General features: G+C 39.6%; 2 protein-coding genes across 4 annotated transcripts in view; both read right to left on the reverse strand.

The window, feature by feature from the left end:
- Positions 1-7254, reverse strand: part of si:ch211-214p13.3 (nectin-4) — a 54397-nt gene extending 47143 nt beyond the window's left edge. For both annotated transcript variants that reach the window (XM_047342526.1, XM_035174996.2), the window contains exon 1: positions 7079-7254. The gene's annotated coding sequence lies outside the window, so the exon portion shown is untranslated. The remainder of the gene's footprint in view (positions 1-7078) is intronic.
- A 676-nt stretch (positions 7255-7930) lies between these two features.
- On the reverse strand, positions 7931-13220 carry LOC118120113. 2 transcript variants are annotated; one of them, XR_007034796.1, is made up of 7 exons: positions 13089-13220; positions 12666-12992; positions 12497-12584; positions 10124-10193; positions 9861-10024; positions 8527-8614; positions 7931-8407 (listed from the first exon to the last, which is right to left on the reverse strand). XR_007034796.1 is itself a non-coding variant. In XM_047342650.1 (5 exons), the coding sequence occupies exons 1-5, from the start codon at positions 13153-13155 to the stop codon at positions 9923-9925; spliced, it is 654 nt and encodes a 217-aa protein (XP_047198606.1). In that variant the 5' UTR covers positions 13156-13214; the 3' UTR covers positions 9633-9922. The 2 variants fall into 2 exon arrangements, 1 of the variants encoding a protein (XP_047198606.1); XM_047342650.1 differs by lacking the exons at positions 7931-8407; positions 8527-8614 and having other exon boundaries at positions 9633-10024; positions 13089-13214.
- Positions 13221-17825: the final 4605 nt, after the last annotated feature.

Raw genomic sequence — 17825 nt, forward strand, 5'->3', positions numbered from 1 at the left:
TTTGGTTGCAACTTGGCACAGCTCAGTGTTAGTCTTTACAGAGGTCCATTGTGTCATTCATGATCTTGCTAAACCATGATAACTCACTGATTATACTGTTGTGGGACAAATAAAGGATTAGCTTAGCTTCCTAACTGTTGTTAAACTGTTCAAAAATCCTTTGGGTGCTGCAATTGATACATGTACACTACCGTTCAAAAGTTTGGGGTCACCCAGACAATTTCGTGTTTTCCATGAAAACTCACACTTTTATTTATCAAATGAGTTGCAAAATGAATAGAAAATATAGTCAAGACATTGACAAGGTTAGAAATAATGATTTTTATTTGAAATATTAATTTTGTTCTTCAAACTTTGCTTTCACAAGAATGCTCCATTTGCAGCAATTACAGCATTGCAGACCTTTGGCATTCTAGCTGTTAATTTGTTGAGGTAATCTGTAGAAATTTCACCCCACACTTCCTGAAGCACCTCCCACAAGTTGGATTGGCTTGATGGGCACTTCTTGCATACCATACAGTCAAGCTGCTCCCACAACAGCTCAATGGGGTTGAGATCTGGTGACTGCGCTGGCCACTCCATTACAGACAGCATACCAGCTGCCTGCTTCTTCCCTAATAGTTCTTGCATAATTTGGAGGTGTTTTGGGTCATTGTCCTGTTGTAGGAGGAAATTGGCTCCAATCATGCGCTGTCCACAGGGTATGGCATGGCGTTGCAAAATGGAGTGATAGCCTTCCTTATTTAAAATCCCTTTTACCTTGTACAAATCTCCCACTTTACCAGCACCAAAGCAGCCCCAGACCATCACATTACCTCCACCATGCTTGACAGATGGCGTCAGGCACTCTTCCAGCATCTTTTCACCTGTTCTGCATCTCACAAATGTTCTTCTGTGTGATCCAAACACCTCAAACTTTGATTCGTCTGTCCATAACACTTTTTCTAATCTTCCTCTGTCCAATGTCTGTGTTCTTTTGCCCATATCAATCTTTTTCTTTTATTGGCCAGTCTCAGATATGGCTTTTTTTTGCCACTCTGCCTAGAAGGCCAGCGCCCTGAGTCGCCTCTTCACTGTAGACGATGACTCTGGCATTTTGCGGGTACCATTTAAAGAAGCTGCCAGTTGAGGACCTGTGAGGCGTCTATTTCTCAAACTAGAGACTCTAATATACTTGTCTTCTTGCTGAGTTGTGCACCGGGGCCTCCCACTTCTCTTTCTACTCTGGTTAGAGCCCGTTTGTGCTGTTCTCTGAAGGGAGTAGTAGACACCGTTGTGGGAAATTTTCAGTTTCTTCACAATTTCTCGCATGGAATAACCTTCATTTCTAAGAACAAGAATAGACTGGCGAGTTTCACATGAAAGTTCTCTTTTTCTGGCCATTTTGAGAGTATAATCGAACCCACAAATGTGATGCTCCAGATACTCAACTAGCTCAAAGGAAGGCCAGTTTTATAGCTTCTCTCACCAGCAAAACAGTTTTCAGCTGTGCTAACATAATTGCACAAGGGTTTTCAAGGGTTTTCTAATCATCCATTAGTCTTCTAAGGCGATTAGCAAACACAATGTACCATTAGAACACTGGAGTGATAGTTGCTGGAAATGGGCCTCTATACACCTATGTAGATATTTCATTAAAAACCAGACGTTTCCACCTAGAATAGTCATTTACCACATTAACAATGTATAGAGTGTATTTCTGATTAATTTAATGTTATCTTCATTGAAAAAAACAGTGCTTTTCTTTGAAAAATAAGGAAATTTCTAAGTGACCCCAAACTTTTGAACTGTAGTGTATATACAAAAGGTTTTCATTAAAAACATTTTTAAAGCTTGTATTTCTCATGTCTGTCCTTGTTTGTTTTTTGATGTGACCATAGATGGTACAAGAACAAAATGGTACCCAATGCCTCGTTAGGAGACGCTATCTAAGTTCATCCTCAGCTGCCGAGTTCTGTACTTAAGCACTTCCAAAAGCTCTCTCTAAGGATTTTAAATCAATCCATGAAAAAGTTAATCATATTAACTCGGCAGTGTGGCACCAGAGACATCCAAAAATAAATCATAGACTAAACTAATGTCATGGAAAAATGACAGAATTCGCCTGCTAAAGAGGGAATGCTGTAGAGCGGAGAGAATGTGGAGAAAGAGCAAACAATCGACACAATAATTGTTACACTAATGCGTCATGGGTAAAATGATAAAGGGATTATATTTTATATCCAAATATCAAAAGGTCAACTTCACTGCGAGATCATAATGAAAAATAAAACTTTCCTGGCCATTATTCAACACAATAAGTCAAGAACAGCAGGGACATATTGAGACTGTACTACTGAGGCAAACACCAACAAGTTTGTAATTATGATTTTAAAACAGGCAACAGTGTTTACCAATGGGGTGCAAGGTGTCCTGTAATCCGCAGCACAGATTCAACCACCTTCAACATGAGAGCAGCGCTTTAAAACACCTTTGAGTGTGCAGGGCCTTTAATATAATTAACCATTAGGAAAACTGTAATCTTTCAAAAAGAATTGTTGTTGTGAATGAGAAATAAGCCTCATCAGAAACTGAGGTAGAGGAGTGTTTGTATACTCACAGTAAACTTGTATAGTAAAGGGCATCTCTGTCTCTTTCGACAGGGCTGGACTGGTGATGACACACTGGACCACCTGTTGGTTGATTCCCATGGTAGGTACTCCAAACAGGTAGCTGACTGTGGTAGTCATACCATTGTCATGATGCGTGGAGTTGGCTGTTGCCCTCAAGTTTTCTGCTAAGCTACCTGTGAGCCAGCTCACGTTTGCCAGAGGCTTGGAACCAGCAGCCGTGCAGGTGGCAATGCAAACTTCTTTATCAGCCAAAGTAGGAAGGTTATCCTTCACACGTATGACAGGAGGCACTAAAAGAGTTATCAGACACAAAAGGTTAACATGCCCAAGAAGGGAATCTTCTCTCATTCACACAAAAGATTTTTTAACCAAATTTAAATTTTACCGAGCACATCCAGATGTATATATGTGTTGTGACTTCCACTGGGGAACAAAGTGAAGATGCAAGTGTAGATGCCTTCATCCAGCAATGAGACATTGGATATCTGAAAAGATCCATTAAGCTCATTGAAGCTCCCAATAAACTTAATTCGATCATCGCGTCCATTGATATACTCGCGTCCATTTGGTTCCAGAACCGTCAAAAAATCATTATTTGTCTTAACTCTGGTCGTCCTCTGCCATGAAATCTGGGTGAGGGTCTCTGTGGTGTCAAGAAGTTTGCAGGGGAATGTAACTGTACGTCCTTGCACCACAGTCTGGTTTCCTCCAATCACCTGGAGAGCTGTAAAAGGCATAAAACCTATCAGACTATTTGAAAGCACAAACAGAGGTAAAAAGCCTAGCTCAGCTGGACCCTGGATGCAGCTAGATTGTCTGCCAGAAACGTAAAACTATGACTTTCTGTTGTTTTTGAACGTCTTTGTCATTACCTAGCATATTGATTACTTGTTACACTGAAGCCATGTTCATTTTAATACCAAGCTTATTTGTATACAGTAGGCTAACTTTCTACAGCAGTGAGAGTAGGATGTATGTATGTCCACACAAAAGTACACCATCACCTCGATTACTCGCGGCTGTTGGGGTCCATCAAAAAAGCAAGAGTTGGGCGACTTATCGAAAGTAAAAGTAATTACCGCAAATTAAAGGCTGAGCAATAAAAGCGTCATTCAAAACTCTATTTTAAAGATGTATGGAATGCAGCACACACTGTGTTTCTTTGAGAAGGATGTAGCTAGCTATTGTTAACCAAATTGACAGAATTAATGGATTTGTGTTTTACCTCTCTCAACCCGACATGATCAAATGCGTCAAATGAATACCAGAGGCTTGAGAAGCTTGACTAAATGCTTTCATTCTACATTTAAATGGGACTTTCTTTTTTTTTGTGGGGGGGGGTGTCATAGGGAATACATTTATTTCATTCAACATTCATGTTTTTTGTCGTTCAATGAAAGAATCCATTAAAGTTCGACTCACAAATGGATTAAGTCAAAAATGTAATTTAAAAAATTTGTATTAGAAATGTTTGCATGCATGTCTGCTTATGACAAAACAAAATGTTTATATTTATGTCTGTATATGACAAGGTAAATACAGTTAGTATAAATTACCCCCAAATTTCCTGTTTACTCGCACTGTGAGTTGTTAAATAGGAGTCACCATGCGTTTAGTATATGCCTGGTGACTGGTGTGTGTTTGACTTCATGTGTCTCTGTGCAGTGTTGACATAACGTGATGCTTGCTGGTCTTAACACAAAGCGGTTACAGTTTTTCTCCTCCAGCTGCAGCACTTGGAAACCTGCTGTTACCAAACAACTCCCCCTGATTGGCTGAAAGCTTCAACGACACTCCCTTAAGATTCATTATAAGCAGCTGCTAATCTCCAAAGAGGATGAGATGCCTATTTGACTTCCTTCTGACACTTATTCTTTACAGATGGCCACTAACCAATACCGTTTTGATTTTCTTTTCAAGTTTCTATAATTGTATTTGTCATGTGCAAGTTAGCACAGGAGCAACAGTACAATGAAGATGTTGGATGAGAAGAAACAGGTCAGCTCAGCAGAGCAATAAGTGAAATAAAAGCAAAGTAGAAAGAGCTTAATATTTAAATAAAAAGTCAAATACAGTACTAAAAACTATATACATTCCAAGATGCAATGTAACATTTGATTATGCAAATGTAGTGATAACTATAAACTGTACCTTTATTAATTATCTGTACCCTTATTGATCCTTAAACTACAAATATAATGAATATAAATCTCATCATCAGAACGAAACACAAATAAATTCCATCATTAGAAGTAAATATAATTATGATACAAATATAATTATGATCATTCGAAGTAAATACAGATATCATACAAATATAAATATGATCATCAGAGCTAAATACGATGTGGAAAGCACTCCACTTATACAAGATTTTCTCCACGATTATTATATTATTTCACCGTTTCTATTTTCAATAAAAAATAATTTTGTCTTTACTTCCTGTGAGTAACCGTCTTTTCTCAGGACGTGTGATTCTTACAGAAAACTTTACCTGTGTGCCTGTTAATATTATTATTCTGTCAACTAACTCCCATTATTATAAGTATTATTATTATTATTATTATTAGCTTAACTAGCCTATTATCATGACGTGTTTTCCTGGAGCCTCCAGTGTGGTCCCCTCTCTCCTCATGCAGAATATTAAAGAGGAGCATCTTACCGTTTGTCTGTGTGTTCGCGTTCAGGAGGAACAATAACATGAGCCACATGTTGTTGAGTTCCTCCATTTATCCATTCATTTCTGAGCTCGATGATACAGAAGACCGACGGGGAGAGAAGACGATGCTTGGAGGTTCATAAAACTTTACATTACTCCACTTCTGCTCCCCCCCCCGACAGTCTTCTTCTTCTTCTTCTTCTTCTTTCCGGCAGACTAGGCACTAGTCTGCCACCCACCGGTAGGGAATCATCACTGCAGTTTATGCGATATAAATTTGTAATTTTCAGGAAGTGCAAGACTTCCCCAGCTCTCTCCTTCTTGTACATCCCATCACCAAGCAGTGTTTTTACAGAGAAAGTTTCAGTACCCAGTTTGCCTAATCCTATAAAAAGCTCCCTCCTTTCTTTGGCATAGAGTGGAAAATACATCAGAATATGTTGGACAGACTCCAGGACTCCACAGTTGTCACAGTTTCCATCTCTGTGTTTTCCAATAAGCACCAACCCACTTGCTAGTCCACAATGCCCGAGCCTTAACCTCGTCGATTTGATTTCATCTATTCGAGGCATGGATATGTTATTGACAGGTTTAACTGATGCTTGGATGTTATATAGCTTTCTTCCTCTGATGTCTCCATCCCACCCTTGCTGCAGCCTCAGTGGAGCCTCCCCTGCTTCCACCAGCAGTGCAGAGACCGGCGTTGAACGGATTGCTCCTATACACAGTCTCAAATCCTGAACAACATCCAACTTTGCCAGAGTAGATTTTGATGCTGAACCATACGCCAAGCACCCATAATCAAAATGTGCTCTGATCATAGCCCTATAGCTCATCAGCATTACATTTCTGACTGCCCCCCAGAAGCACCCAGTCAAGCACCTCATACTATTTATAACTTTCTCACACTTAATAATCATTTTCCCCACCATGTTCTCTATATGTCAGTTTTTCATCCAACCATACACCTAAAAACTTAAAGACCTTGACTCTTTCAAGGGGTTCTCCATCCGATTTGAGTCCCTGGATATCTACATTCTTTTTCCTGCCAAAAATCACATGTTTTGTCTTTGATACAGACAATCTGAAACCCCACTTATCAGCCCGAGCCTGCACCTTATCCATAGCACCCTGCATCGGTTTCATCAAATATCTAACATTGCGACCTCTCTCCCATATGGCTCCGTCATCCGCATACAGGGATCTACCAAATCCATCTCCCACTTCATCAAACACCACTGGGGACCACTGGGGACCACTGGGGACAGCACTTGAGACATTATTTCATCAATTTTTTCTATATCCAACTGGAGACAAGGGGTTGTAATAATTTATTTCTGAAAATCTTCCTGTTGAGCTCCGTATTTCTATCACAACACACTCAAGCTCTGATAGCACATTTACCCTCCTGTATTGAATTCCCTCCCTCACAAATACTGCACATCCTCCCCCTGAAGTATTACGATCTTTGAGCAGACAAACATATCCCGGTAATCCAAAATTAAGATTAGGTTTCAGCCACGTCTCTTGTACACATATTAACCCTGGTTTTTCTTTAAAGGCATCTACACATTGTTTAAACTCTTGCCCATTGGCCACCAGACTCCTGGCATTCCACTGGAGGATAAGTATCATCATCTTCCTCTGTTCGGCCTCCACCTGTTTTTACCTTTCCCTTCTCTAGAAAACACACGTCTGTAAAGTGTTGATGGCTCAACCTCTTCAATTCCAAGAACCCTCTCAGCAGTTTTCACCACATCTCTAACCACATCTGAATTATAAAGGTCAGGAAATGAAACTTGTTTACCTCCATTGAGTCTTCTGTTACACGTGTTACTGGAGTGGAGCCTCCCCCTTCATTCCTCCTCATTTCCTCTACTTCACCACATTTAGTAACTTTATTAACAGCCTCAGCATATGTGGTCCCTTCATTCATTTCTCTGTACTGCTGCACCCTCTACTTTGCTCCTCAATGACTGTTCTTCTGTTTGTGGGGTTTCTTGGTTGTTTTAGCTCATAGGTGCATTATCGCCACCTTCTGGACTGGAGTGGGAGCAGTAGCTTGGCAGCAAACAAAACTAAACAAAAATTGTATTATTATTTTCTTCAGTCTTGTTTTGCTTAAGTAGTTCATTAGAAGCAAATGTAAATTCCTTGATGTATTTCCTAACACATTTTCTCAAGTAATATTTAGCTTTTCGTGATAACAATTCCCATCTTTGTTCATTATATTTGTCAAACTCTATCAATACATGATTTCTTTTTTGCAGTGTTCCTCTCGGGTGCTTGCCAAAAAAGGAACCAAAGCAAAACAAACAAAAACAGAACAAACAACCAAACAGAAGCCTGAACACATCTCAACATCAAGTATATTTTACATCAATCAATCAAATTTTATTTGTATAGCCCATATTCACAAATCATAATTTGTTTCATAGGGCTTTAACAAGGTGTAAAATCCTCTGCCCTTAACCCTCAACAAGAGTAAGTAAAAATAAAAAATAAAACACTGAACAGGGGAAAAAGAAGGTAGAAACCTCAGAGAGAGCCACATGTGAGGGATCCCTCTCCCAGGACGAATGGAAGTGCAGTAGATGCCACGTGTAATGGAGAACATCAGTAAGATAAGGGTATTTACAGCATTGATTAGAATAAACAGTTTGTAGCATAATGGAAGGTAAATTAATTGATGGATTATTGTCAGTAATGTCAGAATATCAGAGTAGAAATATTGTATATCATGCATGTAATGGTCACATGCCCAGCTACAGAAAGCTGACATGAGCTGCCTGGTTACCATAGAATAATGTGAAACATTGCTTTAGGATATTTTTTACAACATATATATATATACATATCTATATACATATATATACATATCTCATTAAGCTTGGCCTCTGTGAACATTTTGTGGATTCATTTATTTTTATACATCATCATAAACAAAATGTCATCTCTCTTGTGATATCTGTACAAAATCTCTCTGTATTCTTATTCAGCTGTAATGTGATCTTCATACCTCTCAGTCAAGTAGAGGCCATTGAACTGGGTCTATTGGTTCATATTGACCACCGCTTGTAATTAGTCTGTATTCTGCACAACTTTGGGGTTGAGGAGGAAGCGCCCCCTGTAGGTGCTGAAAAGAAGAATAGATCAGAATCCAAACAGATTGGCAGGAAAGTGTAGAGACTTAAAAAAAATGCCAAGTGAGACACGAGAAGATGAAAGTTTGAGTGAGAACAGAATCTTTCTTACCTCTCCTCCCAACTTAACATGAAACCGGGTAAAAGTCAGAGTCCTGTGGTCACAGCGTCTCTTGTTTGAGGTCCCGGCCCTGCATATTCTGCAGGAGTAAAATTGTGATAAAAGAGATACAATTTTTTGATAAGACAGTGACACCAGTTGAGATCAAGTTGATGCTGTTTATTGGGAACGAGTTTGATCTAGAGTGAAACACATATTTACTATTAGTGGCACGGGAGCAGTAGTAGAAGTACTGCATCTTGATTGGGGAAAAAATCACATATTTAGAGGACTAATATTTACGAATGTGTGCAATTTGCTCAAAATACAAATGTATAGTAGTAAAGTAGTAGAAGTAAAATAAAGTAGTAAATCTAAACACAAAGTCCGTTCAGTAGTAAACCAACCAACACTATAAGCAGCACAAATAATGTTCACTTGAACTTTTATAGAAATACCTGGACATAAAAAACCTAGATGACAGGACATCCCTGGAGGTAATGACCCTTTGGAAAACCACATATGTGCAAGATGCTTACAAAGTGTGACTCTCCTGCTCAGTGTGGTTTCACAGTGTGACAAACACTGTCTGATGCTCATGAGAAGAAAGATAACTGTTTTAATCACAGGACAATTGTACACTTTTACCTTAACTTGATCTGTTAAGTTAAAAATAACCTTTCTCTGTACGAGGGTCTCTGAAAACGTATCTCTATTTAATGGCTCTTACTTGAGAATTTGTATGCATTATTATGTTTCTTTTATCCTTTTTGATTTTCAATGATGTTGTAGTATTGTATATGTTTATATTACATAATTTGTGCTCTCTGATTTTAAATAATTTAATTATTTTACTTGTTGTTTCGGATGTTTTGTTTTCTTGTTTTTATTTGTCCTCTGTGTGAAGCACTATGCAACGGCTGTTTTGAAAAGCGCTATACAAATAAAGTCATGAATATTATTATTATTATTATTATATTCAGTTTACCTTGCCTGCATGATTAGACAATACATCTGTTTTAAATGAATGGAATGAAGATGAATACATATTTCAAACTTGACCTGGCATTGGTCTTTGAAGCATAAAATAGTTTGATAGAAACAACCACATTCAATTCCTTTTCAGAACACTAGAGGCCACCGACTTTCAGTCAAAGCCTTTTGAGTGTCCTTAACTTTATTGCCATGAACAACAAACACTGAAAACCACTTTCCTCAGTGACCTCAGAGTGCATTAAACCATCAAATATGAAAACATAACTATACACAGAGTACAATCAAGAATCTATCATAAAAGTGAATGCACTGGTTTCATTGTGTTGATGTTTCACACCAGCTGTCCTCACTTGTGGCACCTGGTTTGAAGTTGAAATAACTGTCTCGTGTTTCTGTTGAATTTCCTGTTAACTCAGTAGACACCATAGATTGAGTTGAGCCTTTCCCTGTACTGACTCCTGTGCTTGTTATTTGTCCTTCTGTCTGGGCCCGCCTGAGCTTGAGGGATGACCACCTGCAGAGACAACACGTCAAAGCAAAGTTCAATCATTTCTCCGGGAAAGAAAAGACAGGAAATGTGACCGTGTGACGATGAAAATAAAGTTCCTCTGACCTCTCCTCCTGACTGAAGATGAAGCTGGCTCTGGACTGGGTCCTGATTTGATGTCCTGGTCCTGAGTTTTCTGTAAAAGTAAAGCAATGACCTGTGATGATAACCATCACATTCCAGGTGCTACAGGTAAATTATTACGTCTGCCAAGGACGTTATGGACCCCTGTCCATTTGACTGTTGTTGTTTTTTATTGTCAGCAGGATTACTCAAAAACTACTGAACGTATTTCCACAAAACTTGGTGAAAGGATGAACCAAGAAAGAACCGTTTCAATTTTAGCAGTGATGCAGGATTCTTTTGTCCACTTTCTTTAACATAGGGCATTTTTCAACATTTACATTTATTTCCCAGGGAATAATTCATGCATCTTGATGAAATGAATCAGGTAAATGTAGGGGACTGATATTTATGAGTTTGTCAAATTTAGTGCGGCTTGATTGAACTCGAGGGAAAGTCGGGCCTTAGCGATGTTTGTGTTCTACTGAGTGCCACAGGACAACCTTTTGACAGTTGACTATCAATTTCCATAATTTCTCAAACAAAAACAACAACATTTCTGTAGTTTCACCTCGATCTGATGATTTACTGCTTTACTTGGTTCATAGTACAGGCCTCTGAACCAAGTACTACATACCCCAGATTTTATTTCTCGTTATCTGGCCTCACGGTTCCTTACATTGGCTCGTCCTGGGAAACCTGTGCAACAGATCCCACTGACTCACTCAGTGTTTTTCCTACCAGCAGCTGCCAGAGTTCATATGTAACAGTCGTTAATTACGAGAGCATCGTAGTAAAGTACTTAATATGTGAACGCTGATATCTGCAGGTAAATTCAGCTACGGCAAAATGTAAGAAAGTAAACAGCTGAAATAATTTCTGATTGTTAAAGTCCAGATAATGTTATTCTGTAAATGAGTTCAGGAATTTTATTGAGTTTCTTTCTTAGTGAGTATTTGTGTTTTATTGTCTGATGATAAACAAACAATATTTTTTCTAATAAAAGTCATCAGAGGGTTTATTTCTAATCTGCTATTTTCATCCCAAACTTGTAAACAGCAGTGATGGAATAATAATAAAAGCATCAACACTGTCATGAATCCTGTCAGAAACAAATAACTCTTATATTTAGATAAAGCTATATTTTTCATCATATATTTATTTCATGTGACTCATTATTTTGTTGTAAAACCAGAGTGGACACATGAAAGGTCTGGATCAGCAAAACAGTTCTACTCATCTATAAAATATATTCTGCTCTTCATTATTTCTTACTCTCCTGTGAATTCAGTTGGGATTGAACTCATCCTGCTCCGGAGCAGATAAGAGGTGCAGGTGATCATGGTTATTTTCTCTGATAAGAAGTGAAGCAGGCTTCGTTTTTCTGATAACCCAGAGTTAAACCTGACGTTACATCCTGCATCGGGCCTCAGGTTGCCACAAATAACAGACTGAACATGACCACAGTGCTAGATGTGGTCCTGAGATGATTTCCATTGGCAGCACTTTGTGTTTATACAAAGGGGTCAACAAATATTGACTGGGGTCAACAATACTGGGGTCAACAAATATCTTGACCCCAGGACAAAGCAAACCTCAAGGTCAGGAAATGACCTGCAGCTGCTTGTACAACTGGTTAAACTGCCATGAACGTAGAGCCATACTGGGTTAATGCACCTTGTGCAGATGAGTGAAACATTGTGGTGATCACAGTTTTGGAAAGACTTTTTAAATATTCAAAAACTTTATTTTTACTTTATCCATCATCTACTTTATATATATATATATATATAAATAAAATAAAATGGAGGTTATGTTTACACCAGTCTGTTTATTTGTTTGTTTGTCAGCAGGATTACACAAAAACTACCAAACAGATTTCCACAAAACTTAATGGAAGGATGCAACATGGGCCGAGAAAGAACCGGTTATATTTTGGCGCAGATCCGGACAAATGTGAAATCTTTTCAATTTCTTTGCGAAATAGGCCGTCTGTGTGGATCTTGATGGGGGAAATCATGCATATTTAGGGGACTAATATCTGAGTGTATGCAATTTGCTCCAAATAAAAATGTTGAGTGCCATTCAACTGATAAAAAACATCTAAACACAAGGTCCGTTCAGTATTTAACCAACCAACACTATAAGCAGCACAAATAATGTTCACTTGAACTTTTATAGAAAAACCTGGATATAAAAAACCTAGATGACAGGACGTCCCTGGAGGTAATGACCCTTTAAATGAATTATCTGTGATTGAGCTTTACAGTCAAACCAGTCTTAGTTCCCAGAGCTGGTAACTGCTCTACAACTGAACAGATCCATCCATAATTATTTAGTTTCATCAAAATCTAACAGTTAAAAGCTGTAACTCACCTGTGGAGGCAAACAGCTGCAGTGATGCCAAAGAGGAGCAACACAACTCCTCGTAGAATTGTGTATAGAAAATACCACGACAGGACTTCTGCAAGAAAAGAAAGTGTATTTATGCAGGTAGCAGGACAGTGTGAACCTTGACTTGCACTACGCCCGGTGCCCTGCTTACCTGGAGGTGTCTCAGCCACGGTTAAATTCCACCTGTTACTCCATGCACCTTTTCTGTCAGTCACCCCACATTGATATAGTCCTGAGTCTTCATGCTGAGCATTAGAAATTTTCAGCTTTGAAGGAAAGTCAACGTCTATTCTCACTCTGTCAGAGGTGACATTTGAAACAGTCTTATTGAGTGACACAGAGTGAGAAAAAAAAAATTTGCCTTTGGTCCAGTTGATTTGTGATGTTCTGTTTGTGGTTGTGTTGCAAGTGAACGTGACAGAGTCTCCGCTGGACACCAGTATATCTCTGTGGTCATCTGGAAAAAACTGTAAAATCTCTGACAGGTAAAGGAGAAAATCAGTCAGTATGAAATGAAATGTGTAAATTACATCTGCAGAAAAATATGAATCTAAAACATAAACTTCCGACGTACCTGCGAGGACCGGACACATAACTACGAGATGAACAGCGAGCAGAGCAGCTTGGGTCAAGTGGAACATGGCGGCAATTAGACAGAGAGAGAGACAGACTGGAGCTTCACAGACTTTATCAGTGTTTGTGGAGGAGGCACAGAGAAAAGGAAGTGGTTAGTTTCTGTTAGACCAAGCTCAGAGCTGTACGTCAGACATAATTAAGTCCTGTAGAAATTATAATTGTGCTCTGTCTTTTGCAATAAATTAGGAACGTTGGAAATCATTTTTCCTGCTGATTTTAGTCAATCATGTGATGAATTGAGATGTTGCAGCTGCAGGAAAACACTGCCATTTGATCTACACTGTGAACTAACACCAAACAGTTATTTCACATGCTGCTCTGCCAAAGCTCTTTCTCATGTTCAACCCATAACAGAACATACTTTAGCTTGATTTGAGGAGACGTGCCTCCTCGATCCAGGAGGCACGTTAAGGTGGCTGAGCTCCAGATCCTGGTTGGCTCTGTTCCGCCCGTGCTGGCCATTATTTAGCAGACAAAGTCACAGTAGCCTTGACACAACTCCGTCCAATCCAAACCTGGGAAATGAATTGTGGTCCTCCGAATGAGTGTGTGAGGAAACCCTGCCGTCAAATCACAACATGATGCATGACCAGGTCGTGAGAACAATTCTTTCAATCTTATGTTTCTCAGTGCAGAATAAAGGAATTGTACATAGGTGTGTATGAGCTAAACCAAGACGAGCACATAAATGTAAACTAAACCGTCAGTGACACTGACCCCTAAATGGACATTAATTGTACCAGCTTACACCAACTGCCACTGGCACATATTTTCATATTGTACATACTTTTATAAACATTTTGTTTTCTATTTCTTCATATTTAATTATATTGTAGAGCTTTTTCCCCTTATTCCTCTTGTGCTTAATCATTCTCCTTAAACTACAGTACTTGCTTCTTAATTTGCTTTTGTTTCCTTCATACAACAAACACCAAAGCAAATATCCTTGTTGAAGAGTCTCTATACAGGAGGAATGTTTCTCTCTCTGTGTTTAAGGTTAAGCCAATGTCTGTGTGTGTGTGTGTGTGTGTGTGTGTGTGTGTGTGTGTGTGTCGGTGTCGGTGTGTCGGTGTGTGTGTGGTGTATGTGTGAAATAAATTTAACACTTAGAAAAACAAAACCCTGTCTAGTTCCTTTATTTATGCCCTTGAACATATCTGGTGACTCACAGACTCAACTGTCAGTTTCCGACTGGTGACTTGGAAATACAATCAACAATACACTTCAAATACATGAGGAAAATTGATAAAGCTTCCGGATTGATCACGAATGTAACAAACACATGTTCTCAGGCTTTTATCAGCTCTGGCCTTAAATTCAGAGTACGGCTCTGATTAGTAGTCACAGTGTCATTGGCTCTGCTCTGCCAGGGAGTGATGCATGTGCTGTTTATAAGGGCTGATTGTTCATTTTACAGGGTTTTCAAAGCAGAGTTGATTAGACATGGGGAGAGGGAGGCAGTAGTGATGCACGTGTGGTGAGGAAGGGCTTTAATTATCCTGTTCGCCAGCAGGAGTTGCTGTTTACACCACTACTCTTCACTATGGCAAAAACAGTAGGTCAGTGTGTCTGTGGTGTCCTAATGACTGGTGTTGGTGCCATGCCATCAATTGGGTAGTACCATGGAAGAATCGTCAAATTATAATGTAATACATCCTATAACATACAGTTTGTAATGGTTTATTGAGGTTTCAACTGTCAAGCTGTCAGTTAAGTGAAGGCCTCAGTGATTATAGCCTTGTTTTCTACCCATGTGCCTGCATGTAACCAGTAGGTATTTTTGGTCTGTTCTTCATAAAGGAACCATTGATATCATGCAAGCTAATTTGCTATTATTCCTCCCTTTGTCTCTACCTCTTTCTCTGTCTTGTCTCTCTTTCTCGTTCTTCCTTAATGGAGCAGAATTTGATTATAGGCCGAAGACATTTTTAATGGTAGAACAAAGGCCTGCAGAGTGCCAGAATTGCCAGGAGTCGGTCTGTATATGTTTTCAGACATAAAAATGTCTGGAAAATTGGATCCTTTCACATCTGAACAATGCAGCAGGAGATTGTTTGCGTCAGATGTTCAAAGATGGGTGGTGTCTGAGTAGAGAAAGCAGGAGGTAGGATAGAACGTATAAATTGCACTGTGCAAATCACTTGTTTTTGTTTACAGGACATCGACACGGGGCATCATCCCTTAACGTCAAAAGTTCTTGAATCATGTTTGAACCGTCATGAACCACTCGCTTGCTGTGAATTTTCCAGATATTTTCCTGCTCCATTCTCACAGTGGCTCATTCTGACATTTTATTTAAGGGCCCGGCAGGAGTAGTTCCGGAAAAGATGCGTTCTCACAAGCAACCCCATCAGAATATTTCAGGCAAATATCTGGATTTCAGCTCAAGACTGATGGGAAAACATGGTTAAAATGTGTGTCATGCATGTTTGTGTGCAAATATGTGCGTGTGAAGGGACAGCTTGTATGTCTGATGCAAACAACCCCTCCCCCCCCCATGCCCCACTGTGTTGTCACTGTATGTGTTTCTATGTGCAAATGTGTGTGTTTGTGTGCAGCTTTAAAAAGTTCCCCCTCTCCTTAAATGCCAGGTTAATGAATGAGGTCATGGTAATGGCAGTTAGCAGGCGCCATCGGCCGTATTCACCAGAGACAGAGTGAGAAGAGGTCGGGCAAACAAACAGGAAAAGAGACCGTTATACTTCTCGCCCACGAACTGCAGACTCTTTCAGCGTCACACATTTGTTTCAGTTAAGGATAGAAACCCCTGTCCAGACAATCTGTCTCAACACGACCATGATTAGCATTGATTAGTTTTTTTTGGACTACACTCATTATCCCTCTGTCCCACTCGTCAGTACACACTAATGGGAAATTATAAAGTGATACTGTGCACAACCGAGTGAAACAGACATCCTGCATGTATTATTTGATTCTGCAGGGTCCTCCCCCACACGAAAGCACCGACAGGAAACCTCAACCACACACTCTTGCGTAGAAAATGTCTATGTTTCTGTGTCACACAGAGATAAAGAACTAAGAATATATTTATCATGAGGACACTGAGTAGTGGTGGTCCCACACATAGAAAGACACACAGGCTGCCTCTGAATCTCACCTCAACGGGCCTCTGAGAAGGACACAACAGTAAAACTGTGATTAAAGACAATTCCAGCAGCAAGAAAATAAGTCTGTTGAATGTGTGTGCTATGTTTGTGTGTTTTCCCTGCAAGTGTGTATGAGAGTGATTGCATGTGTCCGTGGCGAGTCTGACCCTTTCAGGCATTGATGGATGTTTGTGAATATTTGAGATGCCTCTCAGAAAGCCCCTGGCAGAACAAGGAGAGACATCAGAGGAGCTTAAAACCTCTGTTCTCCATCCTGAATGCTGCGTGGTTCGCTCGTATGTAACACGCACAGTGCATGAATTTAAATCAGCCGCAGCAGAACACAGGTTTTCACGCTCGGAGAGGGTGGGTATGTATTATTTGTTGGATGTTTTAACAACAAAAAAGATTTAACAATTTGTCTGATCAAGAATTCATATTCTCCCAACTGATTGCAGAACATTGTGAAAGCAAATCTGCTGTAAACGTGAGTCCGTTTCTAATACTTCACACTTACATTGGGGGGCCAATGTCTGGAGCCCATTGTATATGTGCATGTGTGCATATGTGCATGGATGAAGAATAAGATGGGATCACTTTTTTTATTGCACGAAAGGCTCTTTTTCTGGTGGACATAAACAAACTTAATGAATATTATTAGAATTAATAACACACCCTTCACGTCATGAATGCTTGACCTCTGAATGACTGTCATCACACATTGCAATTCTGTCCCTCACTTGCGACTTTTCAAGTTTTCTGCGTTTTTATTTCCCCCCTGTTAAAAGGTGGAAAGGTGGTAGTTTTTCCTCATCCTATTTGAGTGTTATGGGCAGAGGATGCTGAACCTTGTTAAGCCCGATGAGGCAAATTTAGATTTGTTAATATAGGCTCTACAAATAAAATTTGATTGATCATGTTGGCTGTGCTTTCAGTGTGTGAGTGATGTCTGAAAGAGAAAGTGCTGCACATAGATGCACTGTTTGCGTCAATGACAAAACTGTACTGTAAAGAGCTATAAGTGGTCATAAAGACTGGAAAAGCACTAGAAATAAATAAAGATCATGAATGAATATATGAAAGAGAATCATACGACTGAAGCTGAGGGAGAGTTCAATAAGGAAGACTTTCTCCTTTTCATTCTCCCCGACTCTTTTAATCCGCTGGCTGTTGGGTGTTTTCGGTAATCCAATCAGACTCCTGCCACGATCTCAATCAGCCAATCATGTTGTTGCTATCAAACTTTAAATCTGTTCTCCTCGTTCTCGGCTGTCATTCCAGGGATTTGCTGCGACCCTCCTCTTCTTCAATCACCGTCAGTCTCCATATCCAGAACCCCAGTCAAGCCCAGTCGAGTCCAAGCATCTCATCCCTAGATCCCATAAGCCACAGTGTCAAGACGCCCGGGGGGGTTTCCTATAGTGTGCAGCCACACCCCCTTTCAACCTTGATGACATCACAATGGCTCTAAGCGCCAAATAGACTCTTATATCACATCACTTTCATCTCTTAATCTGCAGAGCAATGAATTTTGCTCATACCCAATTGAGCTCTCAGCTGATTGAAAC

The sequence above is a fragment of the Hippoglossus stenolepis genome, chromosome 13 (genome assembly GCF_022539355.2).
Source record: "Hippoglossus stenolepis isolate QCI-W04-F060 chromosome 13, HSTE1.2, whole genome shotgun sequence".
Classification (NCBI taxonomy): Eukaryota; Metazoa; Chordata; class Actinopteri; order Pleuronectiformes; family Pleuronectidae; genus Hippoglossus; species Hippoglossus stenolepis.

Excerpts from the sequence above, each read along its gene's own strand:
- LOC118120113 (XM_047342650.1), bottom strand. The coding sequence starts at position 13,155 with ATGTTCCACTTGACCCAAGCTGCTCTGCTCGCTGTTCATCTCGTAGTT. Across the intron at positions 10,194-12,496 it reads GCAGCTGTTTGCCTCCACAG|AAAACTCAGGACCAGGACAT; the intron begins GTGAGTTACAGC and ends TTACTTTTACAG. Across the intron at positions 10,025-10,123 it reads ATCTTCAGTCAGGAGGAGAG|GTGGTCATCCCTCAAGCTCA; the intron begins GTCAGAGGAACT and ends TTGTCTCTGCAG.